This window comes from Rissa tridactyla, chromosome 4 (genome assembly GCF_028500815.1).
Source record: "Rissa tridactyla isolate bRisTri1 chromosome 4, bRisTri1.patW.cur.20221130, whole genome shotgun sequence".
Classification (NCBI taxonomy): domain Eukaryota; kingdom Metazoa; phylum Chordata; class Aves; order Charadriiformes; family Laridae; genus Rissa; species Rissa tridactyla.
The window spans coordinates 4,716,094-4,742,905 of NC_071469.1; the positions used below are offsets into that span (position 1 = coordinate 4,716,094).

Here is a 26,812-nt window from a genome sequence, read left to right on the forward strand (position 1 = left end):
AAGCATGTTAACAGTCTGTTAAGGCTGTTAACAGTCATGTAGGCACCTTTTTCAAGGGCCATTTATCCTGAAGGAAGCTTGCCGTGCATCCTCTCAACTAAGGGATGCCTTTTCCTTGTTCGTTTTAAAAAGGGATACATCCTCTTTAGAGACCTTTGCCATGTGAAATGATGTTCAGTGGTGTGTCTGTGTACCTGGCAGGTCCAGCTTCTCTGCAGTGGGAGGAGACTGTGGGTGAAGGTTTGTGAATAGGGTGGGATGGCAACCACTTGGATTTACACCTGTTTGCTATTGCTGCTTCTTGTCTGAATTGAAGCAGCATCCAGGAGCATCAGCTGAAACAAAGACTCTATTTTGATATTCTCTTCACAACCACAAAATGCACAAGGAAGGATTTTCCAGTAATTAGGGTGCTTATTGGAAAACTGGGCTCAAATTTTCTAAAATCCTTGCTCAACTCACTGTTGATTATGGACTTTAGATACTTGCCTTTAGCCAAGGCCATTCCGGCTTCCCCAGGCACCCAGATAGCTGCCTCTGGCTATGCCTGGGATTATTTTAAATTTTCTGTGTGATGAATAATTATTGGGACAAAGAGTGAAAAAGAACTAGAATCTGTCACAGCACATTTATCTCTGAGAAGGTACTCCTGGTGTTGCCAGTAAATATTTTACACAAAATAGCTGTATATTCTTTTGTGTAGGGCAAGAATGGCAGGTGGATGCCCTCACTTTTCAATTGCAATGTCTTTCTCTGGCCTAATAAAAAGTCAGTTATGCTCTACAAGTGAAAGAGCTTCAAGAGAAGAATTGGAAATATTCTTCTGGTGGTTAAGGCCATGCTAAGGAGATAGGACAGAGAAGTTCAAATCTGTGTAGAGAAGAACTTCAGGTGTCTTATTAGGGAGGACTTCCAGATGAATTTTGTGGGATGGAGCAGAGGTAGCTGCTTAATTCTAGAAGATGGTGTAGACTAAAAAATCCTGAGGGGAAGAGGTGCTACTTATCAAAGTTACAGAGGCCTGAGAGGGGTGAGGGTAAAGCTTGTTGAATATGTTAACTGCTTAGCTTTTCACTGTCTCTTGAGTTTGTAGGAGCAAGAATATAGGATCATAGAATGTGTTGGGTTGGAAGGGACCTTTAAAGGTCATCTAGTCTAACCCCCCCACAACGAGCAGGGACATCTTCAACCAGATCAGGTTGCTCAGAGCCTCGTCTAACCTGGCCTTGAATGTTTCCAGGGATGGGGCATCTATCACCTTTTTTGGGCAACATATGCCAGTGTCTCAACACCCTCACTGTAAAAAATTTTTTCCTTATATCTAATACGTCCCCTTTATGCATTTAGTCAGCATATCCATTGCTTTCTTAGTCTATTCAATTACTATCTTTATAGTAAGTAAACGTGAAATCTAAGTGTTTTTATCTAGAGGGGGGGAAAAAAAGGCAAGGTTCTGACACATCTTTGTTCTCCATCCCCCCAGATTCAAGAGATTGATGGAAAAATAGAAAAGCCAGCACCACTGCTGTTTTTTAGTTGACTTCTCAACAGCTGGATTTCCTATGAAAAAAACGATTAGAGAGAGACACTGTCAGGTAAGTAAGGTTCAATATTTTTCCTTTGGAAATTACAGTATGCACAAACTAGCACTGACAGACAAGTTGTAAGCAATTAAATACATGAATCAAACCCAAGGTTATGTCCTGATTTGAATGGGAGATTTGGGTGGACTCAGAAGGCAGGGTCAGGTTCATTCAATTACAAAAAGACAGAAGCTCCTTATTCTGGGAATATTGGCATTGTCGTTAACAGAAGAGAGATGTGGCTCACAAAGAAAATGGAGTCATGGAGACGCTGGATGGGGTATTGGCATGGAAAGCTACTGTTTATATGGGAAGAGACACGATGGAAGCTTGTGTGTACCAAAAAGCAGATCTCTCTGCAGTGACCTTGGTGGCAGCACGAGTAGTGCCTTAAATGGCCTTTATATACAGGCCAGATTGCTCTTGAAAATTTTGTTTTCCTTCACATAATTGCTTGAATGAGGCTGAGGAGGTACAAAGCCAGTTCTCTGCTGTTGACATGGGGATGGTTTGCTGGGATGATTGACAGTCTCATTGGGTTGGAGATAAGCATGTTTCTCCAGTTGTTTGCAGAAAGTCCTGCCTCATGTTGAATCATTTATCTCTGTAATCAGTGAACCACAGATCAAGATAAACACTTCTGCAGAGTCAATAAACCTAATTTTTATTTTTATAATTAAATCTTAAGAGCCACCTGATTTTGCATTGAATCAAGACTATAATTTCAGCAGTAAACATCTGATATTTTATTGTAATGAAGAAGCTAAGAGTGAATAGAGCCACATTTTTGATTAATTAGAATTTTGTTGCCAAGGAATTAATCTGTTTTCCCTTCTCTGTGGGAAGAAAAAAAAAACAAAACAAAACAAAACAAACCAAAAAAAAAAAAAACCCCAAAACCCAGCCCTCTCTAAAATGAGTTTCTCAGCAGGCTTAATTATAGAGATGTTGAGTAAACTCCAGCAGCAGATATATTTCAATGTTTCTTTGTTTTCCTGGATTAAGGGGGCAAAGGGGAGAAAATAGATGATTGTTAAATATTGAATATGGCGATTATTTTTCCTGAACGCAAAGTAAGAGAAAAGCTAGCCCTGGACCTACAACTCCCTGTCCACTAACTATTTCTGGGTGAGTTAAGAGCGAGTTTAAGTCAGACTGTAATAACTTAGACCCGTATTCACGTAGCAATGGCTCCAGGGTGAAAGTCTATACTAGTTAGCTGCTGCTCTATCAACTGAGGAGTTGCTGTAGTGTAATACCTTACACGACTATGCTTCCTTAGACGATCCTTTGGACTGATTCCCATCTTCTGAGGCAATGGGGATGATGCTAACAGAACTGACAAGCCCAAAAAAATGAGTTAACTGTACTGCAGTGAACTTTACTGAATTACTTGCAATTTATAGATATGAATCCATTTGTGCACATGGCAAGCTAACATGTAATTTCCGTGGGTATGAATAAATAGAGCAACCACTTAGTATTTTAAAAGGTTGCTTTCTGTCATTACTTATGGCAGCAGGGAACATGTTTAATTTCTTCTGAGTTTAAAGGAAGAAATGCTTTTTCTTTGCTAAGAAAAGCTACCACATTATGTGATTTGTAATAAGAAATGTGTCAGTTGCCATATTCCTGCTTTAATGTGTCTCTTTAGGATGCAGAAAGCTGTGTTCAAAATAACGATAACCAGACAGCGTTAGAAAATTCAAAAGGATATTGTCTCTGTATCAGAAGCAGGGACCCAAATGCTGCAGTTCAGGCTCATCAATATTGGTAAGTGTTTTAGATTTGAGTAATTGAAACTTGCTGCTACTGCGTGCTTCTAGCAAAGTGTGAAATTGAGGAACCAGAAGACAATACCCAAATGCATGGATGCATGACTGCAGTTTGAGTGCTTTCCTTGTGGGCAACTGAAGCATTTTATTGTCTAGTTACCTCAGAGTAGAGAGTGAAGAAACACCTTGGGATGAAAACACTTTGGGTCCTAAACTTCACTTCTTCATTTTACAGTCAGAAAAAAAAAAAAAATAAATAAAAATCCCCAAGCCCCTGAGTAAGACTGATTAATGGTATAATAAGCAGTTAGGTCTTGCTATTAGCAAAGTTGAAACTGTACTGATGATATTTTTAAAATACTTTATCTGGAAGAGATGTAGTGTAACTTTTCTTCTATGAGTGATGATATATATGGATTAAAAAATCAAATACAATGATCTGGGCTATTCCCTAAGAAAATGTTTGTGGTTAAATGAGGACTGGGTTAATTCATTCTCCAGCTCACGCTAAGCAGTGGCTGAAAAGCTCTTCCCACGTAGAGGAACTTCTTTTTGGAAATTGTCTCCTCTATTAATCATCTCAGTTGTAGGGAGAGGGATGAAGGAGTCCCTTGTCCCTTTAAAAGCCATGTAAAATACCACTAAAGAAGTTTGCTCAATAAACAGAGTTCCTGTCAATGAGATATTCATTCTTGTGCACCAGATTCATAAATACTGGATGGAAAAGCTAGTATCTGTATTAAAAGGTAACATTGTTACCTTACACTGTTTTGTGTTAGTAAGGTGTGTATACAATAGCTTGAAAAATTAAAAGTGTTTCCTGAAAATGACTCAGTGTGCAGAACCCTTTCTAATTGGGAAAATCAGTTCAGCAGTCCATATGTCAGCATGCCAAAAAAGGGAGAGAATGAAGAGAGGGCATGGCCGAGCTGGGTTGTCTCTGGTCTTCCAGTTATTCAAGGCAGAAGACCCTGAATATATCAACTTGGCAGTTATCTCCAAAGACAACTTATAGCTTGCCTATTTGAACAAGAAGCCTATGGTATATTTTGAGATACAAATTTTTCTGTAAACCCAACTTTGTATCCTTCTAGGATAGGCATTGCTATTTTTTCCCTGTCTGGTCAGCTACATTTACGTCTCATGGAAGCAGTGAATAAATGTTATTTAAATTAAAGTACTTCAATGTATATATATATTTATTACGTACATTAATTACTTTTTAATAGAGAATAAAATGTCGTACAGATATGAGAAATTGCAGACAAAGAGTCTTCTTGCTTTAAGAGGAAGTCACAAATACAGGGAATCCAAATTTCTTTGTGCTCTTTCTATGCAGAATGAGTCAGTTCAAAATTCACGTATCCCACTCAAATCCATGGTCTGCCTGAAACTTTGTCAATGTCCACTTATGAAGCAAAACAAACAGTGGGTTGAGCTTGTCTGCTAACTCACGGATATATTCTGCTTTCTTGCTTGCTCCGATTAGTGTCTTATTCTTTAAACAGAGGTGCAAACACCACTGTGACTATTCTTATAGGAGCTATATTATGAAAGAATGACAGATTGTGAATGAGGAAGACCTATTTCATAAAACATTTTCCTTTGCAATGCTTCTACTTTCTCTTCTGTAAAACAGTTAGGTAAAAATACTATACTTTTCCTGCTGCTAATAAGAAAATTTGTAAAGCAAAGGAGTTCTTTGACTCCAGGCAGTTGCATTTTAACTACCAGCCCTCAAAATACAAAAAAGGTATCAGAAGCTTGAACTGGTATCCCTTCCTGCTTGCCAACAAATCTGTTTTCTTTCCCCACTTTCATCAAAGATATGGGCTTTACCCTTTCCAGTGTTAATATTGAAATTGCTATTTTGGGTTTAAAAAAAAAAAAGGTACTTTCAGTGTATTAGAGTGTTAAAGTATCATTTCATTTCACAGTCTACCTCCTTAAAAGGTTGTCACAGCAGCAGTAAACCAAAGATTAGTTAAAATCCATGACAATATCGTAATTTTATTCTTAACATTCCTATATATAAGAAAACAGGTGACAAAAGATTTCTGCCCCACTGAAAATTCCTCCTCTCTTATGTCTTAACTGACACTTAGTGCTTAGATAACAGTGAGAACATAGGAAAAAAGATTATAGCTTTACATTAGTGACACTAGAGTTATGGTTGAAGAGGTGCTTTCATTCTAAGCCTTCATTTTCAGGCACTTAGAGCTTTCTGAATATATTACCCTTTGGACTCCCATTACACATGCTTGTTTTCATCCCCAAAGGTGGTTTGTGGCTTTTTTATTTACTCTTTTGCTTCATTCTTTCATTACATTTTCCTTGGCTACTTATTTGATACCTAAATAGGTGGAAAACTATCTTCATTACTTGATCAATAGTTCATTGGTGCTTCTGAAGAACATCTGCCTTTGATACAGTAGAGGAACTTTCTTTTATAGAAAACTATTCAAAGTGCTGAAAACCTGCCTGCTCTGTTTTGTTTTTTACTTCTTGAAATAACCAGGGAATTCTTCCTTAAGAAAGAATCCTGAAGTGTGATGTCATGGTTAAAAATGTAAAAATGTACTAACTTATTCATGAAATTACCCTGTGTGAATAGCGGCTACACATATCTGAGTAATAAGAATAGATGATTTCTGATGGTTTAGAGCAGGATTCCACTCTCCTTTATGATGCGGTGGGAAAAAAGCGTCTGTTTCACCAACAAATGCCATAAATAAAAGCCAGAGTTCATACACAGCTTCAGTTTTGACTTTCCTAACACTCGCAGACAATAAACCCTCCTTTGTTTATGTACAGTTTAAATTAGCAGACTTGATGTGGGAAAATGATGAGGAACTGGGAAAGTCAAATCCACTGCTACGGCTTCCTGATGGAGCCCCTAACTGTCAGTCCACAACAATAATAATTTCAGTCTCTTGGCTTTCAGTGTAAATGGATTAACTCAAAAGATGAATTAGCATCGAGGGTTTTGTGTTTCAGTGAGAAACTACTGAGTGCCTGTGCACATTCACAAAAGGAATGAAAGATCAGCAAAAAGAACCAAAGATCGTTAAAAACAAACAAAATCCAAATCCTGGGTGGGAAGTTTCTCTAACACAACTCATATACAGTCATTCTTCAGTTATTTAAGATGGTGAATGTTGTTTATTTGAGAGAGCATATAGGCACTTTATTATAAGTACCATTAGCTGCAGATCCAACAATGTATCGATATTGTCCATTGTAATTCTGAAACAAAAGGAGTTTTGTAAAGAAAAGGCCTCTGCAGAAAGCAAATGGTTAATACGTGCACTATCTGTGTTCCTAGGGCCAACTTTGCTATAGTGCTTGACACAGCTGGTACTGGTAGTAGCATCTTGAAGTAACACACACAAAATGTATTCCAGCAAGGTTCTCCTCACCCTCAGGGTCTCTTTGAGGCCATAATTTCACAGTGAAAATGGTCCTGGCAATGCTGGCTGCTGGTGATCTCACCAGGACTGGGAAGATATTTCAGGGTTTTTTCCCCTAGCTTTTTTATTTTAAATAAACACGGGAAGATTTTAGTATTTGTATGTCTCAGTGATTTTTTTTTTTTTTTTTTTTACTGAAAAGATAGAGTCTCCGATGAAGGACACAAACGGATATTAAGTTTACAGAAATACTGTCTTGTTTTTCAAATCTACCATAGGGCATTCTAAGGAGAGACAGATCAGGGAAAATCCAAGGCTGTGTAGCACTGCATGCTGCAAGTAAAAATTCTGCAGTCATAAGCCCAAACATGCCATCTGACTGACGCTAACTACAACCGCCTTTTTTGGAACAAGGGTTAGTTATGGTAGAGATGGCATAAAAATGATGGCCTTGAAAAGATGAGGGTTTTTTTTTAAAGGAAATATTAAGTATGAGTCTAAGGCATAGTTCCATCCTTTCTTTTCCTCCTTCTCCATCTTTTTTCCCCTCTCCCCTCTCTCAAATCTCTCACAATAGCTTGATCTACAGCATTTTCTTGCTTCGTTGGTTTTGAAAAGGACTTGCTGTTCCCTGCTGTTAGATTATTTCCAGAAGACTGTCTCAGGTCAATAGTCATAACATTCTTTGCTCAACTCCCTCTTTTCCCAACCCAGACAGAAGAAAAAGTTAAAAAAAAAAAAAAATTGGGAAGTGGGAAAGGGAAGCATGTTTTTTATTTACATGATTGATCCAGAGTATTTTTGGCACGGAACCTTCTTTTTCTTTACAAGTACCTGGTCTCTGCACACCATACCCATGGAGAAATTTCTCCTACAAGCATAAGCAGTAGCAGCTAGGTTTCAGGTGAAATTGCCAAAAAATATAGGGGCCGTTTATTGGTATTAATTTTAGTGGAATCTTCAAAACAAGATTACTTGCTCCAAGAAGGCATTGAATGTAAAAAAAGAAATTAGCTAAAATAAACATGATCCAGTTGCGGTTACCTTGGATATTGGTTCTTTAGGTCTTGTTTCTGCCCTCTTTCAGCTCTCAATGGTTTATAAAAAAGGCAGACAGATGTTCACCAGAGGTGTGTGTTGCCACCATACTGATGCCTGGTGGCTCATCTGCAGCAGATGAGCAGTGCAGAACAGTGGGGCTGGCTCAGGCTATGGCTCACGCTATTTCTTGCCTGGTTGGTTCAGGGGTTGTGGTAACTGTTCTATATACAAAGGGGTTGGGTGCAGACTTTGCGGCTGTGGTTTGTCTGCAACTGTTCTTCCCCCGTCGTCTTCCCCTGAAAGTATTTTATGTATTTAAAGATGGTTAGGAGTGCCAATATGAAATAAATTTATCAGGTTTGTTTTGCACTCCAGTAAATTTTGGCTAATGTTAGGACGGATTTTAATTTTCTGATTAATTAACTGCTTGAACTGATTAAATTAGCATGGGAGCAGATCCTTGCAAACAAAGTGAACATGGTTCCTGTGAAATGCAATGAAAATTTGTTTGTGTGGTGTTTAAATAGGACAATATGTGATAACTGGCAATTGCTGATAGTTTTACAGCGTACAAAATGGGGAGAGACCACAGCAGGTTGATTTGAAAACAGCAGAAGTGAACAAGACGACAACTAATATTGTGCTAACTTGTCTTGGGAACAAACATATTTCCTTTATTCCTCATGGACTTTTTGTAAATTCGATTAAAATTCTCCTTGGTGTGCATCTAACATTTCTGTTATTCGTATGTGCCACCGTCGGGTCATGCAGTTAGCCGGTGGCCAAGCTGCACACCTCGCTGAGACACTGAATACCATGGTTTGGAATAAGAACGACCTGAATTCTAATCTTAGCTTTATTCTTACTTTCTTGAGTTTGCTTAGCCAGTTTGGGGCACCCAAAACAGCAAAGGAACTTTTACTGTCAATTGTATTTGAATTAGTACTTGGTAGTGTCAGTGTCATGGAAATAATTGAAATATAGAACATTAGCATTCTGAGTGAATAACACAACAAAGCCAATCCATGTTCATCAGCTCCCTAAAAGTATAGGCTAACAGTGAAGCCAATCTTAGTAATAAATGAACAGAAGCATAAACTGTGGAGTTAGAGCTTGATTTTGAATGTGTTACACAAGCTAAGGTGTTATTTACAGTTTGTAATCTGGAATTCTGATCTTCATAGTATCTGAATGCTTGGATTTGGGAATTTGGTTTAAACTCTTTAATAACAAAATAACACAGGAAGAACATGTTTCCCTTTGTCAGAGGAAGCATTGACTTCTTGGATATAAGTAGCTTCTGTCAAGAAGGACAGATTCAGACATCCTTACGCTTCCTTACACATTTCTTTTTTAATAGACGTTATTCAGTTTAGATGCATAGTTTAAATACCCTTGCTTCAGTGCTCTAGGGGAGAGATCTCAAAAGTGAAAAATATAGGTAAGTAAACAGCTTGTCAGAAAGTAAGAATTCAGCACTTAAACACTCCAAAGGCATTCCCACATCTGAGGACAAACAAACTACAGTTGAGATCTAAAACTCTTCTACCTTTAATGTTTTCAGCTCTGGATTAAAGAGCCTTCCTGAGCTGATGGGAGGTGTCTGAGCTCTGCTAGCCTGGGATAAACAGCATCTTGACCAAAAACTTTGGGTACTGAAAAGTAAAATGTGTGGTGTGTGTACACCGTATAAACAACAAGACAGTCCTGACAACTTAAAGTCTTTGAGAGTTTGCAAACCTACTGCCTCTGCTTTTCAAAAAGAAAGAACTATAATGTATCTTGATGCTGCACATCATTATAGAGTTTGGATTAGAAAGTAAAATTTTGCTGTTCATCCAGATGCATTAATCGTAACTGAAATCAATGCCATGTCTTAATGGCTACGCCATAGAGAAGATAAGGGCTGTTGCTACTCATAAAAGGTAAAATAACCTTCAAATGAGAGAAGCCTGTGCTGAGAAACTGGACGTTTAAGCTCTTAATCTGTTAATGATGCGTGTGTGGAGATTTTTGAGATGAAGCCCAGTCTGGGAGCTTGAATTTTGCAGACCTCTCAAATGCTTCAGTGTCTTCTGTATGAGGTGATGAAATGTATGCTTTTGTTTACTTATAATTTATATAGTGCAGGACCAGAGAGATTGTTTTGATCTTATATTTGTTGCCAAACATTCAAACTGTATTCAAACTGTTAGTTCAAGTTTTCACTTGTACTTTGGACCTGAAAAACTCAGGTTCTGTTGATGATGAACTGTTAATGCCTAAGCACCTGTGACTCAAAAGGTTAAAAAAAAATATTTTTGCTGGGACAGTCCCTATTTTAAAGTCGGTAGCACTTTTGCTGTTGACTTATGTGAGAGCTTGCTAATACAAGACAACTAAATATAAATGTGCATGATAATTGTCTTACCCGTATATTGAGACAATGTCTTAACCGTTAAGCTATGGAGAATGACTAAGTGCATGTGACTCTTTCTGGCCTGACAGCAGACCGTTATTCATGCAGAATACTATAGAAGATGAATTTTCAAGTCTTGCTTCAAGCCAGGAAGAATAGAAATCCTTTGGATCTGGATCTTTTACAAAACACTGCTACTTGCTAATCAATGGTATTTCACAATATCACAGAGTAGCTGAGGTTGGAAGGCATCTCTGGAGATCACCTAGTTTAACCCCGTGCTCAACCAGGGTCAGCTACAGCAGGTTGTCCAGGATTATGTCCAAGGATGGAGAGTACACAACCTCTTTCGGCTTTAAAAATATTTAAACAGGATTTCCTCTGGTTCATCGCTGAGAATGGTTTTGCTTTGTCTTCTACCTGCATCCCTACGAGAATTCATACACAAGTTTACCTATTTTAATGGAAAGAGTTGAGGAGATTGTGTGGGATGCCTGGCTGCCTGTGATTGCCCAGCTGTTTATCTTCAGAGGAACACTCTGGAGTACTCATTTACTCTCTTTTCTAACACAAGAACTAGAAGGCATTGCCTGGCTCAGGCTATGAGCCACAAATTGTTGGTAGCTCGGAGTGTACAATACAGAAATATAACTCTCTGCTTGATTTGTTCTTACATCTTTTCACAGACTTCGGTTACTGAGCACTGTTAGGGATAGGATATTGAAAAAAAAAAAAGGCTTTTTGTCACGACTTCGTACATCTGCTCTTACTTTCCAAGACCTTAGAGTACTTTTAGAGGGATAGATGCAGCTGGCTTTGCTATAGTACTGTTATTCCTGGTTAATCTGCATAGTGATGTTGATTTTGGGGTTGGACACTTTTTCAGCTTGCCATACTCTCTGTAGAGGTGGAGATATGTAGCAGCACAAACCAAAGGGGAGGATGGTCTTTAAATGACGCTGCTCTTTTGAATCAAATGGTTGCTGGCCAAAGCGATTCAGGAGCTTTTGTAGTTGAACACTTGGAACAGTGTCCTCCTACAGGGAAAAAAAAAAAATTGTTCCTAGATCTTTATTTTGAAAATTGATTATCATGATTGTAAATAAAGGCTAATATGCATGTATTATAACTCAGGACTTGTTTGCTTTTTATAGAGTGTGAAATTAGCTTCCACGTGTAATTGCAGGTTTTCTTGATTGATGTGAAGCTATTTTCTCTGTAAGCAGATACTTCTCAGTTTCTAGCTCTGTTCAAAGTATGAATAATCAATTACAAAAAAAAAACTTGGGAAAAGAAAATAGAATTGCAAAGAGGTTAATTTCCTAGTGCCCCAGGATAGCAAGAACTTCTGAGCTAGGAAATTTCATGCCCTTAACACGACTGTTGACTCTTCCATTGAATGAAGGCTGTACATCAAGAGAGATCTCTCATTACATGATTACAGCACATATTCTCCCTGGAAGATACAAGACACTTTCTCTTTGGGTCTTGCTTATGAATTTTTACAGCTTGGAGAACTGCAAATACACTTGAGAGGTAAGTGTATCTGTGACCAATGGAGACATAAAAGGGGAAGAAAAGTCGGAAGACTTCACAGAAGGCTCACCTCCTGAAATGCCGCGTCCCCATGCATCAAAGGCTTCGCTTGCACTCTGAAAGATACTGTTTTTATCATTGCACGTGATGTTGCATCCTTAGGGATGAATTCTGCTAACTATCAATAGAATTATTTATATACAAAACTTGTCAGGTTAGCAAAGGCACAGGAATTTGGCTGGTCATTAAAGATGTAAGTGCATTTTAATGTACTGTATACTGTGCATTTTCCCTGCCTCCTTTCCAGTGAGTGCCCCGACTCTCCTTCTGCTGTGGCCTCTGTGTTCAGAGACTTTGGGATTGATTCTGAGCAGGAGAGCATTTCTCTAACTCTGTCTTGGCGCAGTTGTTTCATACAAGCCTGAATGTTGTAATTCGTAAAGCAAATCCATTTAAATGCAAAATTATTCTGTAAACTCCTTTACATCCATAGGCAGAAATTAAGTTTAACATGTTCAAAACAACCCCTGTTTTTTGCAATCATCTGATCTATTCCCTGTTTATTTTTTCTACTACTGTTGTCATTGTATCCAAACTGTCTGTATGAAACCAGTTGTAAACACTTCTTAACAATTTTTCCAGTATTGTGAATTGCCTTGAAGGCACATAGGATATAAATGAAGAGGAAAATAGCGGATTTTCCATATGGTCTAAGTACCATATGAAATTCTAGGAATGCTATTTCCCACTTATATCCATTCATCTCTTTGAATTTCAATCTTTAAATCATTACCTTTTCTCTCAGGACTGCTGTGAGGCTTAATTCATTAATGTCCGTAGAGTGCTTTGAAATCCTTAGATGAAAGAGATTACAGAAGTGCAAAATATTAATATTAAAGCAAAAATGTGAGCCCACAACCTCTCCTCTTCTCCCCCTTAGCTCACCTGTTCATGAAGATCTTTGTAATCATATAAACTTACCTTAGAATCGAGGCAAATACTTTTTCCTTTGATGTACAGATAATGTGAGGTTGTAAATGCCATTTTAAGGAATCTTTTTCATATTAACAAAGTTAATGTAAAAACTTCTTAGCAATGTTTTTAATCTTCTATTCACAGTCTTTGTGCTTCCCCAATTAAAATGTGGTCCTGGTTAAATCCAGATGAATCTTGTAGGACTGCATCAGTGTTGAAAGATTCATACTGCTCTCTCCATAGGCTTATATTAGGAAAATAAAGTTCCTCTATCAGGTTTATGTAACTTCAGACTGTAAAATAACTGGCATAACACAATCTTTTCAAAATGCATCATTTGTTTTCCAGATGGGAACCATCTTCTCTGTCTTACCATCTGCATTGGTTTCTGAAAAGCTTATTCTCTATTTTCATAGGATGATACGATAATTCATGTTAGAATGACCTTGGGAGATGTCCAGTCCAACCTTCTGCTCAAAACAAGGTCAGCTATGAGATCAGACCAGATTTCTTAGTGTTTTATGCTATCGGAGAATATCTTAGCCTACCAACTTCTATCTGGAGCTGCTAGATCATGCATGAATCCAGCTGCTTCTGTTTCCATTACAATCTAGAACCTATGGAAGCCTTTAATAATATTACTGCAATTAATAACCCAAAATCCAACACTCCAGAATAACCTTCACAAGAACTGATGCAGATCTTACTATTGGGACACAAGGAATTATTTTTTTTTTCCCCTATCTTAACAATTTATCTCTGTAGCCAGAATATTGTCCATGGACCCTTGCAGTAACTTCTTTTTTCCCTGCAAAGAAAATCAACAAGAAGGTAAGAACTGTTCGTGAGCCTGTGGGAGGTAAGCCAACAGCCTTTTCAAGACTGTGGAGTACTGTATGTTTAAGGACAGAGTTAGAGTAAGGAAACAAGGGGTGCCTTCTTAGCTTCTTGGTTTGGGTATTTCTAGTCCACCTTTCCTGGCCTGCTAACACAAGAAAGTCCCTCTTTTCTGTATCCATTAAGTAAAATATGTAGAAAGTTGCTTTTCCCAGGCATTCATGATCACCCTCTTCATCCATACCAGGCATCCCATACCATCTTTCACGGTCCCCAAGAGGAAAGGCTCCGTTTCCTGTCTTCTGAGTCAGTGTGAAAAGACCGACCTTCTGCAGAAGGTTTCAGTTTTCTCTCCAGTGCTGGTCTTATGGCTCCCAGCTGAGTAACACTTTGTGTTATTGCAATCTTTACTGACAAATAGGATGGAGAACTCCATCAGTGGGGAAAACCCCCCATCAAACCTGTATTCAAAGCTCAGTTACAACATCCATGATGTCTGGATTGACCAAGACAGAGGAGCTAGTTATGGTTTTAAAAAGATACCATTACCGTGGCTCTCGCCATCCCTCTGCAGTTCATATCAACCTTTCTGACAACAGACGATTTATTTCAGAATTAGTTCTTTCTGCTGCTGCTGTGCCATTATCCTGCTCTTCCAGTTCAGCCGTTTAAAGTCAGGAGAAAACTCTAGTGACCTCTTTATTTGCAGACACAGCAGATATCTACAAGCCAATTGTGGAGAGTAGCTAGTTTGAATCTAGATTTAAATACTCAAACATATGTTTATTCAGGTTTCTCTTTAAAGTTTAGGCTCTGAAAGTTTCTCCTATATTACATATGCATGTGCTGATATAATCTGGAATTTTGAGTTGATTGTAATATTGTTAGTAGGTATTAGACTAGAGTTGTTTTACCACCACTTCTTCCTCAAAGGAGAATTAATCATTGATTTAACTAGGATGCTAATATGAATGATTGTGTTGTTATGCATATGTTGATTTATTTAATTTTTTCAGCCTTCTAGGTCCCTTTTGAAAACAAGCTTAGCCAACCAAACTTAACAAGCTTTTACTTGAGTGTGTGTAAATGTTAAGTAAACAAAATATTTTTGCTGCTTATGCTTGCAGCATTCAGCTTCATTAAACATGTTTATATGCAGTCTGTAACCTTTTACAGTGTACATGAGTAACTTGTAAGACAGATTCTGTTCAGATAAAAGAAGACATGGAAAATGTGGTTTGGAGAACTTGTTTGAATGTAGATCTCCTGAGACACTCTTCAGGTGTCCTGTTGTAGCAAAACAAAGATTTCAAATCTTGGCAATTCTGAGGTGTGCAACAGGTCACGTTGGCTTCTCTTAGATGGACTCTCAGCACAAGAAGGACATGGACCTGTTGGAGCGTGTCCAGAGGAGGCCACAAAGATAATCAGAGGGCTGGAGCCCCTCTCCTATGGGGACAGGCTGAGGGAGTTGGGGTAGTTCAGCCTGGAGAAGAGAAGGCTCCGGGGAAACCTTATAACGGCCTTCCAGTATCTAAAGGAGAGATGGGGAGGGACTCTTTATCAGGGAGCATAGTGATAGGATGAGGGGTAGTGGTTTTAAACTGGAAGAGTGTAGATTTAGATCAGATATCAGGAAGAAATTCTTTCCTGTGAGGGTGGTGAGCCCCTGGCCCAGGTTGCCCAGAGAAGCTGTGGCTGCCCCATCCCTGGAGGTGTTCAAGGCCAGGCTGGATGGGGCTTGGAGCAACCTGGTCTGGTGGGAGGTGTCCCTGCCCAGGGCAGGGGGGTTGGAACTAGATGGTCTTTAAAGTCCCTTCCAACCCAAATTATTCTATGATTCTATGACTTTTCACTGAATAGCAATTAATAACCATTTTGCACTGTGAGTTGTCCATGGTTAACGGCATCCCCATGGCCAAGTAGGAATCTTCTGGTTACGCAGCAGTTGCAGGCTGAGGCGAGCATGGGATGAGGGTTAGTGCGTCCCATTTCCTTTGGCAGCCTGAGAAAGGGTTTGTTTCCAATTAGGCAGCCAGGCTCCAGAGGCCAAGGAGACACTATAACAGCAGAGAGAATTTTAAGAATGCCACCACATCTGGCAGATGTTCAGGGAAGACCTCAGAAATGCAGACAAACTGAGGTCTGATCGTAGCTCCACCTGCCAAAGCAAGGATTAAACAAGTGGGATCAAATTGTTTCTTCCTACCTTTGTTTTATCTTAAAGCACATAAGCCCATACCAACATTTTGATGCCATTATGCAAAGTAAGTACTTGATAGTGACGGAATGATAGTGTAGCAAGATGCCACTTACTAAAAAATTCCAATATCCTGAGAGAACATACATTCTGGTTAAAGGAGAGAGGAGGTTGCTTCAGCAGTATGGAGTACTGGTAAAACCTCAGTGCAATGGCTCACACCAATCCTAACTAACCGTGGCAAAGGTTTTTTCTTGTAATAATGAGTGACCGTGGAAGATGCCGGCTGTCCATGGATACAAGCCATGGATGAATTTAGCTACTTTGAGGAGGACACATATTCTAGCCATGGAAATACAGAATGACAACTTTGAGGGTGAAAGAGATGCTAGCTAACAATAACAATAGTTGATCGAGGCTTGTCTTAGAATATTTACACTGTAAATATAAGGCACTGTGAAGCAAATTCTTAGTTCAGGTAAACTGCTGTAGAGAACTGGTTTTGTGATGTTTTACTCCATCTAAGCAGCTGTCCTTAAGAGCCACGACTGAGGGATCTATGTATTTCTTACCAAAGAGGTAGGGGTACTCCTTTTAACAAGTACAGGGTGGACATAATTCTTAGAGAACAGCTGTCCCTTTTCTTTCAAAACTGTCATTTCAATGTAGCGTTTGAACTTTCTCTTTAGTGGGTTTCAGATCACTGGTGAGGTAAATGGGTGAAGCAGCTTCTAAGCTATTATATACATGTCTTTTTCGATTGACCAAATGAGCAGCTGATGTCATCTTCCAAAACTAAATTTTATTTAAAGAAATCTTTGATATTTAAAAAAGAAAACAATCCCCCTCCCCAAGAATACAACAAAGAATGACAGCATCTGGCTGTTCTAGAGGAAACCTATTAGCTATCTCAAGAGTTAATCTTTTAAAGATTATATTTGGTTTCATAGAGGTAAGTAGATTCTCAAGATGCATTCTATCCCCAGAAGCAACAACTTTTCTTAACGTACATGCGTTACACAATAACATCTTAAAAATGCAAAATAAGACATTTTTAAGAATTCATTGCTGTAAGTCAGAACTTATATGAACATTCAATTTGATTAGCTGCAGCCAGAGCTAAAAGGTACATAACAGCACCTGAAAAATTAATGAAAACTTTGCTATTTTAGTTTAACATCCCTGTTTTTCTGCTCTCTAAACACTCCTACCATTGCAGCCATCAGTCTTGTAACAGAATGTTTTACCAGACTCTGCAGCAGACACGCAGACAAATGAACTCAAGATTGTCCTGAAAAGCCTGTGAAAACACCTCAGGAAATGTTGACTCTTACAGTTGAAGGATCAAAGCTGAATAATCTGAAGTTAAATGATTTAAATTCTTTAGCTGATGTAGCTGTTTATGACTGTTTTGTTTTCTAATTATGAAACTTATTTTTCACTTACTACAAAATCTAGTTCTTTAAGAATATGAATAATATTCAGTATTTTTAGGCATTTTAGGCATTCTACTGTTTTAGAACTGAACTTTCTGTGACATTTTGTAGTGTCAGAAAGCAGGCCACTTGCAAAGGAAGCCTCATATTTTCAAATGCTTATGGCGACGAGTGTGATTATGGCATTGTGGCTTTCACAGCATTTAAGTAGCCTTGTAGTGCAGTGGTAATTAAAACGCATGGGGCCGGGTCCTGCTGCCCTTGCTGAGATCACAACTCAAAGCATCTTCAGTATTGGCGTGCACCTAATTTTGGTGGACTTGGTACCTAGAACTTCCAGCTAAGATCAAGGGCTCATTTTGTTAGAATTTCTATGGAATTGGTGGTAAAAGGCAATCTTTGACTTAATGCATTTACAATGCATGGCTGGCATTTAAATACTATCCTGTGGGAACCCGGTGTGCTTCCACAGTGCCTGGCGTGGCCTTAGATGACAGGAAGCTGACAGATTCAGGAGTCCCGAGTCACAGGCTGGCGCTCCTACCCCAGCATCGTTTCATTTCTGTGAACACACTAAATGGCTTTTTCATAGGAATTGTATTGGGATTTGAATGACATTATCCCTAGACTAAAGGTGTGCATTTAAAGTGTTTTGTTACTGATTTTTGTAGGACAATGACTGTTACCTTTTATTCTGTGTAAGGGAATTAGTACTGTGTTAACGTCCAATGAAGTCATCAAATTGGTCCCGGTGTCAGTTCTCATCACTGAGATGGAAACTTGGGCTTTGATCATTATCTTTTTAGAGTCCAAACCTGTAACTTAACAAACGATTACTTTTATCTGGCTAACGGGCTGGAACACAAAAAAAGGCTAAGAACTGACAAGAAGGGGAATAGCTTGTGGTTAAGATGCTGATGTTAGTTGGGAGACCTGATTTTGGCCAGTTCCTCTCATCAGCTCTGTGCCATAGCTTTCTGTTTCTAAAATAGAGATTAAAATGTTTGGGTTTTTTTCTAGCCTTTTGTCTGTATAAATTGTAAGCACTGGCGAGGGTATATACATGCAACACTTTGTAAGTTTTTGCTTCTTGCTACAACTGTTAACATTTAATCAATAAAAATCTGCCTTATGCTTCTTTGATTCATAAAATGCTGCCTGTCTCTCTAATCTGAGCTAGAGAGGAACATGTATTTGCAGATGACCTTTAACTGTAAAGAGTGGAAGATCACTGTCCTTGCCTTTCAGTTGAGGAGTACAAAACCAGTAATGCAAATTTGCATTACTCGGCATGCAAATTAACGAAAGAGGTGGCACCACACCTGTCTTTAGAGAGCTCAAAGCATCACACATACACAGCAAAAAAAATAAAAAGGTTACACTGCTGTAGTTCTCTACAGTCAAGCATTCTTTCAAAGGGAAAATCCATCACTTTGAAGAATTTACAGAAGAAAACCTCCACAGCAACCAAAGCTGCAGGCAGGCGAGAGAGGCAAAATGCAACTGCTGAGAAAAATAAATAAGGGCCTTTACAGCAGTCCCATTGAATTGAATTTTTCCTTTATCACAGACTAGGCTATTATAATCTGCTTTTCTACCTCTAGCCACGTATTTTAAAAGAAGATTTTCTAAATATAAAAAGGTTACAGTAGAAGCAGAGTCTCTTACTAATGTATTACGAACCATCTCATTCTGTACTAAAACGCCACCTGAATTTGCAAAAGAACTGATTTAGCTTAATTTCTCGTTCCTGTTGTCTGCATGTGAAACATCGATCAGATGCAAAAAAATGGCAGTTGGTTTATAGAGTGATAGAAATGTCATTTTCTGCAGGAGCCGGTATTCAGTGAGCATACCAAATACTTGCAAAGGCCTTTGAGCACGGGCGAGACTGAACATCATGTCGAAGCCTTCTGCAAGCCACCGTGTCCTTAAAGGTCCCAAGAGCCACAGCAGCCCAGGTGTTTGTGGTGTCTTTTTTTCCAGGTAACTTTAAACAAAATCTCAGGCAACCTAAGTTCATAGACTGCTTTTTACAGAGGCCACATGCTTTAACATGTAAATTAAAGAAATGGTCTAAATGAGATGTAAATTTTATTTACTGGCTGAAAGCTGAACCTTGAGGATAAAGCTAAAAGCAAGGCAAGACTGTAATCATAATTTTATTTTGAGGGGGAACTGAATTTTCTTTCCCCAAGAATGAGGTGCCACAGAAAGAGTCGCATATAGGACTCGCTGAAATTTAGACAGAAAATGAGGAAAATGCACTGAAATCCTGGGTTGGTACCAGGATAGGAAGGGTAATGGCTGATGCTGCTCCCGGATACATCCTCCCGAGGAACAGGGACCACTTCTCTTCACTCTGGCCTCTGGAGTGGTGGTAGGCAGTAGCTGTGCTGGGATTCTCGGACTGTAGGCAGAGCAGGCAGAACCGTGACCAGCCGACTGCCCTCAGAAATCCACAGTCCCTCCACACGTCCTACTCCTGTGGCCTCCAGCCAGCCTCGACTGCGATGGTAACGTTCTGCTCTAAACACGGTGTGTCGCAGCGCTGTCTCTCACTGTAAAACACGTGTTTCAGTTTGAGGCTAAATCTTTCAATGTAAACCCCACATATTTGGCAGCTGTGATGATATTTGGTGGAGTTTTGCTTCCCCACAGAGGGCGTGTGGGTCAGGCTGGGCTAGCTCACAGGGTGACCAAGGGAATCCATTGCTGCTGGAGGTCTGCTGCTAGCATGGCTACCGGCACAGGCCACTAAGTGGCCTTGGACTGGAGCCGGCTTCGCAGAGCCACCTGGAGCGTATCCATGCTTCCATTTCCAGAACTGGTGTGGAGCTGTCTCAGCAGCTCTGCGAGGAGTGAACTTCCATCCAGCCTGCCTAATTAGTGCTGACTTGGTACAGCTCCGAGGCTCCAGAGCAGGCTGATTCTCTGCCAAATCATTCAAGCATCTGTGCTAATGAGGGACTGAGACCACATTTATATTATTTTTTTGGAATGTGTACCTCATCAAGATGTGTTTGGTACCAAAGACATATTGGTGCTGTATGAGCTACACCACCTTGTGGCATCTCTTGAGCAGTGGAGAACGGCTTGAGAGCAGCCCTGAGGAGAAGGACTTGAGGGTGCTGGTCGATAAGAAGCTCGACATGAGCCTGCAATGTGCGCTCCCAGCCCAGAAAGCCCCCCGCATCCTGGGCTGCATCAAAAGCATTGTGGCCAGCAGGGCCAGGGAGGGGATTCTGCCCCTTTGCTCCGCTCTGGGGAGACCCCCCTGCAGTGCTGCCTCCAGCTTTGGAGTCCTCAGCACAAGAAGGGCATGCAGAAGTTGGAGCGGGTCCAGAGGAGGCCATGAAGATGCTCTGAGGGCTGGAGCCCCTCTGCTGTGAGGACAGGCTGAGAGAGCTGGGGGGGTTCAGCCTGGAGAAGAGAAGGCTCCGGGGAGACCTTACAGCCCCTTCCAGTCCCTCAAGGGGCTCCAGGAAAGCTGAGGAGGGACTCTGGATCAGGGAGGGGAGCCATGGAACGAGGGGGAACGGTTTTAAACTGAAAGTGGGGAAATTTAGATGAGATATCAGGAAGAAACTTTTCACTCTGAGGGTGGTGAGCCCCTGGCCCAGGTTGCCCAGAGAAACTGTGGCTGCCCCATCCCTGGAGGGGTTCAAGGCCAGGTTGGACAGGGCTTGGAGCAGCCTGGGCTGGTGAGAGGTGTCCCTGCCCAGGGCAGGGGGCTTGGAACTAGGTGATCCTTAAGGTCCCTTCCAACCCAGACCATTCCATGGTTCTATGATCCCCAGATCCGTGTGCCCCTTTCCCGGTACCGGTCCTGCAGCGATGCTCCCTCTGCCCCGCGGCACGTTCCGGCCCGATGGGCTGGGTGGAGTGGGGGGTGCGATCCAAAACCCACCCGTGTTGCTCTGTAGCCATTCCCTGGCTCCGGAGGGTCTCTTAGGGCGGGTGATGCCAGAGAGCCCGGGGGTGCGGCGACCACTCCGCCTCGGCGGGCAGGGGCCATCTCCCGCCGAGGGGCGGGGCCTCGGGGCCACGCCCTCCCGCCGCCCCTCCCACTCCACTCCCGCCCGCAAAGTGGCTTTTCATTGACTTCGCCGGCCGCAGCCCCCGCCTCCCATTGGCCACCCGGCCCCACGTGGGCACGGCGAGCGCCCTTGCGGTTGGCCGGCGAAGGGCGGCGCTGTGAGAAGGGAGGGGGTAAGGCGAGGGGGCGGGAGGCAGTTGCCCGGGTAACGGGAGAGTGAGTAGTGGCGGCGGCGGCGGTAGCGCGGAGCGGCGGAGCCGGAGCCGGAGCCCGAGCCCGGCGGCCCCTCGCCCTGCCCCGGCCGCATGGGCCACCGGCCCGCGGGAGAAGCAGCTCAGCCGCCCGCCCCGCCACACCATCACCTCCACCAGGTACCGGCGGGGACCTGCCGCCGCGCCCGATTCGCGGGAGGGATGCGAAAGTTTGTACCGACGGTGGGAGAGCCGCCGCCCCCGGGGCGGTGAGGGGCTGGTGGTGAGCCCTGCCCCGCCGGGGAAGCGGGTTGGCGGCGGGGGAGGTGTTCCCGGCGGGACCGGCGCCGCCCGCTGTTCCGTGCTGAGGCGGGAGCGGCTCCGCCGCGCTCTCGGTTGCCGGCGGGGAGAGGGGGGGGTGGCCGGTGGCGGCGCCGCAACTTCTGCGGGGGCCGTGGGTGTGCGCGGGGGGCGGTGGGCTGCCAGCCCCACTCCTTCAGCCGGGGGTCCGGCGGGCTGAGCCCCCGATGGAGGCGGGAGCCGCCCCCCGCTCCCAGCCCGCCGTTTGCCACCGGGCGGGGGTTGCTGCTGCGGGTCTTAATTATTACTATTATTTCATTTTTTGTTGTCTGGTGGGGCAGAGAGGGGTGCTGCCCTCCCTCCCCGCCCCACCGGGGGGCTCACGCCAGCCGCGGGTGGGGGTGTCCACGCGGGGTTTGGTCTTTTGCCCCGGGCTGTGTTAGGGACCGGGGAAACTTACGGCTCTGCTTATTTTCCGTGTAAAAAAAAAACTTGTGGAGAAAGGCCCGCGAGTATATTTCGGTTTGTGTGTTTGGTCTGAAACATAGTCAGTTTTGGGAATGAAAAACTTCCGATGCTGCGAGATTGCTTATTTTTTTTTAGGTGGTGGCGGGAGGAGAAGTTGTATTATCCGCTTTGCTTTTAATGAAAGAATAGCGACCAGGAGGCGTTGTTGAGGATCTGGTTACCTAGCGAGGTATTTCTGAATGGCGTTTTGTGCAGGTGTTGGATCCTTTTGGGGCTGTGTGTGAGGATGGACCCCGGTAGGACTACAGCCCTTATTCGTTCGAGGTTCACTGAGCTCGGTTGCAATGCTTAAACCATGGTCAGGTTTAGGGTCTGAGCTCCTAAAGCTGTTTTCTCATGGAGGTTTTATGGTACATAGCCCAGCGGGGTCCAGAGCCTGACTGGGCCTTCTGGATGTTGGAAATGTAGGAAAATGAGATAACAGAGATTTGTGGTCATTTTTGCATTTTTTGTGTTTAGCATCTCTGATGGCCAGGTGGTGATTCTCCCAGCAAATCTCCCTCTCCCTTTTTTTTCTTCTTAAAGTTTCTATTTTTTTTTTAATGCCAATTTATTGTTGACAAATCCACCCTGCAATTGGGTATGCGCAGAGATAAAAAGTGGAACTTCTTTTTGTCAGAGGGAATAAGAATAAATTCAGTTTAGGTGCTTAAAAATGTTTTGTTTTGTGGCTGATTTGAATTAAATGGTTCTTCAAGCTTCTGGATAAGTTTGGGGTTTTTTTTCTTGTTAATATATGTTGTTTTTTATATGGAGCTTAATGTAGCTAACTCATGTAGTGACACTAATATCCAGTGACGCATGCTCTAAGGTTACAGGCATATACTAAGTGCTATATACAAATAGAAATTTGCATGTTTCCCCAGAGAGCGTGTCTGGTTCCACGATGGTTAAAACCATAACATTGAATGCACAGGAACTTCCAGAGACTGCACTTTTTCTTCTTTTTTTTTTTTTTTTATTTTTTTTTCTGGTTCAGGGGACCTTTCGTGCAGAGAGATGTTGTCCTTAGTTGCACTGGTTATGTCATGCTATTCCAGCATGGCATTACACGATGTGACTGATGCAGTCTCATGTGTCACATCACAGTGAAATCACTGGAGGGAAAAAGTTTTTGTTGGTGGGACTTAAGAATGTTTATAGAAGTTGGGTTTTTTTCTGCATGATATTTGTTGCTAAGGTCAAAGGCCTTTTACTGCCTTCAAGCTACCTGCGTGATTTCCACGGATATCAGCAGGTGTGAAACCACAGATCAGGAGGAGGTTGTTGTTCAAAATAAAATTTGAAACCTCATGTTTCTCTATAAAATGAATTAGATGTGGTTTTTTAGATTATTTCTGAATGGCAAAGCATGGCAGCATCACTGCAATCAGTCATATTCTTTCCTGTGCTCAGCAGAAGAAAAAGAACTGGATTAATGACCTACTGCTTCATGGTGAGGAGTGGTAAAAGAGCATTTAAAGTGACAGGAAAAAGCAGTATTTCTGCTGGTTTTGTGACTTTTGCCTTGGAATAACAAGGTACCTCAGCGTGTAGAACAAACCTGTTTATGCGTCTGACCAAAAATCTGCTTTATATCTAACTTGGATATTTAATTCACGTGTTCAGTTCAGGTAGTGCTGAAGCTTTGCGTAAAGATGCGAGTGGGGTACGATGTTCAGCTTTCTAATTCAAAACTAATTTCTACTATGTTTACAGAAAACGTATTTTTTTATGCTGCCCATCTTTTAGTGATGGGAGAACGTCTGATTTAGCAACCTGGATGATTTTCTTTTTCTTTTTTTTTATTTTCTTTGTTTACACAGGGCACTTAGGTTTGGATTTTTTTGGTGCTTGTCTCATGACCAGAGCTTGTATCAACAACACGCAGCTAAATATGTGATCTTAGGCCATGCTCAGCTAAAGTTGCTAAAATTGATTTAATATTTCTCCTTTTTAGGTAGGGAATCCAGCTTAGTAAACGTGCTTTTTCCGGTGCCCGCGTATTGAAGCCTGCTGATATTGATCCCACCTTACAAATTAACTCAGGAAATGATTTATCTCTGTTGTAGTGAACTTGTGCTTCTCAGTACCAAAAGAACAATATTCTAAGGTGGTTGAGTTGCTAACCTGTGACTTCAGGTGCCGTGTTCTTTCACAAGTAATAGCATAACCTGTTCATTCACGTAGTCTTGTGCCCAGGATTTTGGGAGGTGGCACACAATAACCTTATAAACTGTGGAGAAAGATCCCTAGGTAAGAGACCCCATAAGAATAATGAATTTGGCTTTAGATCCAGAACTCGAAGACTGAGTTTTAAGTTGATCCTTGCAGGCTTCAGTCAGCATGGCAGTAGGCTCGATGCTGATGAGCAATGCTGCTGTTCTGGGCTGTTTTTCGGCAAGAAGCCCCAAAGGCGAGGTAACACACTAAACAGGCATCAAAGCATTTTGAGAGGCTTGGATGAAGAGTGTCGTGTGTACAAAATATATAATTATTGTATCAGTCCTGACTTGCGGCTCCTGGTGGCGGGCAAAGAATATCAGTAGCTGTGTTTTCTTTCAAGCTAGTAAAAACTGCTTTTTTTTCTTCCTTTTTAGGTATTTGTTTGAATACATAGAAGAAGATGACAAGCGTGCATGGATGATTTTACGTAATTAACACCTGCTAGATTTGCAAAAGGCAATTATCGCTGTGAAGTGTTTACATTGATTTATGGGAGGAAGGTGGCCCAAGAGAGGGATGCTGATAATATCAACACAGTGGATTAAATGCACATTTACACCTTTATTGACATATAAATTATCCGTGCCAGGAATGCACTGAAAAGGCTGCTGATGGAGCAATAATGTGGCACAAACTACTGGGTTTGGATTCAGCTCTGTCATCCTTCTGTAAGGCACGTCAATGGAAACCTTCATCTGAGCTAAAATAGGATTTAGAGGCTCACAGAATGGCTGCTTGTTAAGATAATGAGCAGTGATGGCAAACAAGACTTTAGAAGGATGGTAAAAAAATGGATGAGGTTTGAAGGAATTCTCTTGCCTTTTTTTTTTTTTTAATTATCTTTTTTTTAGATTTTTGTTGTTGTTCATACTATGGATTTTTAGGGAAAGCTTAAAGAGGCGGGAAGAGTCTTTGTAGCTGGGAAATGGAACCTGGCTCTGAATCTAGCCAACATCAGAAAAGAAAGCCTGTGACACATGGACTGGAAGATCAAAAAAGGGTAAGTGACAAAAGGCGGATGCACTTTCTGTTTAAATTGCTGGATGAGATACAAGTGGCAGAAGAGCTCCTTATAACTCTTTTATCAACTGCAGTTGCTGCTTGCTATGCTTAGCCAGCTGTAGATCTCTTCTCCTGATTATATGTTTTTAAAAATGTTTGTCTTTCTCTTCAGGCTTGTTCCAATGTATGGAGCAAAGAGCTGAGGGAAGGGAGAACTGTAGTATGTGTGAAAGAAGGGAAAAATCTCCAGAATTTTGGATAGTTGTTGATGAAGATACTTACAGTGTAAATGAAGTCTACTGACTCCTACCGAGTCTGGTCAGATTATTGATTTATCGTGACTTTAGCTTTTTTATTGCTTTTATTAGAGAAGTTAAAAAATTGTTTTCTTGGGATTTGGTGATTAAATGTGCTGAAAATGTTGTACACTTGTCAGTATCCTCATTGCCCTGATGGTAGCGTTTGCATTTTACTGTAGTTTCCAGATGTGACTTTGACTTGAACCAAAACAAAATGCACAGTGGAATGTGCTTAATGTCAGCTGGCGGACCTTATTTTGTACAAGTGCTTTGTGGAAGCTCTGTGTGTCGAGGTAGTTTTGTGTTATTTAATACTAATGGATTGGCACATTAGGCTGACCTAAATGAAGTTGCCGTCTCAGACAAACTGTACCTTGTGAACAATTGGGACTTTAAAGTTGTTTTCTTGGCACTGGCCAAGCAAACTGTAAAACTTGACATGTTTCTACTGTATAAATCATTTATATCGTTTTCCACGCAGATTTGATGGGTGATAGAAAACATTGTGTGTTTGGCTTTGTGTGGAGAGCTCCTTTTTCCTGTAGCTTTTGCATGTGATTTTTATTTCAGTTGAAAAGTGAGTTGGAAAAAAAATTGACCATCAGCTATTATTTTGCTGTTCAACAGCGCTGTCTAATTTTGGAGAGAGCGGGAGGTTTGTGTCACAATTTCATCAAGTCTGATGAAAAATAAAAGTGGTTTCTCTGACACCCCATTGGAAATCTAAGCAGCTTGGAAAACTTTCAGAAATTGGATAAAATGCAGCTGTTTGCTTAGAGAGAAATGACATTTGGGGAACATTTATTTGGGGAACCAAATAGAAGTCCTAAGTGTATTTTAATTGTACCAAGCATGATCTATTAACTGATAAGCTGCCAAGGTCTTCCTCCTCCTTTTTTCAAGGAAGCGTTTTGGGGCTGCAGTAAATCAATAAGGGTTGAAATGAAATCCTTCCATTGACTTAATTTCTGGAGGCTGCTAGTGCACTCTTTTTCTCCTTAAGTATACAACATTATACTGCAGAGAGGGTATGATGGGAAAAACATTTGGGACCTGT

General features: G+C 41.3%; 1 protein-coding gene across 1 annotated transcript in view; it reads left to right on the forward strand.

The window, feature by feature from the left end:
- Positions 1–24,836: 24,836 nt before the first annotated feature.
- The window catches only part of NAV2 (neuron navigator 2), a 434,285-nt gene continuing 432,309 nt past the window's right edge, over positions 24,837–26,812 (forward strand). The window contains exon 1 of the mRNA XM_054197531.1: positions 24,837–25,454. Coding sequence (XP_054053506.1) covers positions 25,380–25,454 — 75 coding nt within the window. The 5' untranslated portion in view covers positions 24,837–25,379. The remainder of the gene's footprint in view (positions 25,455–26,812) is intronic.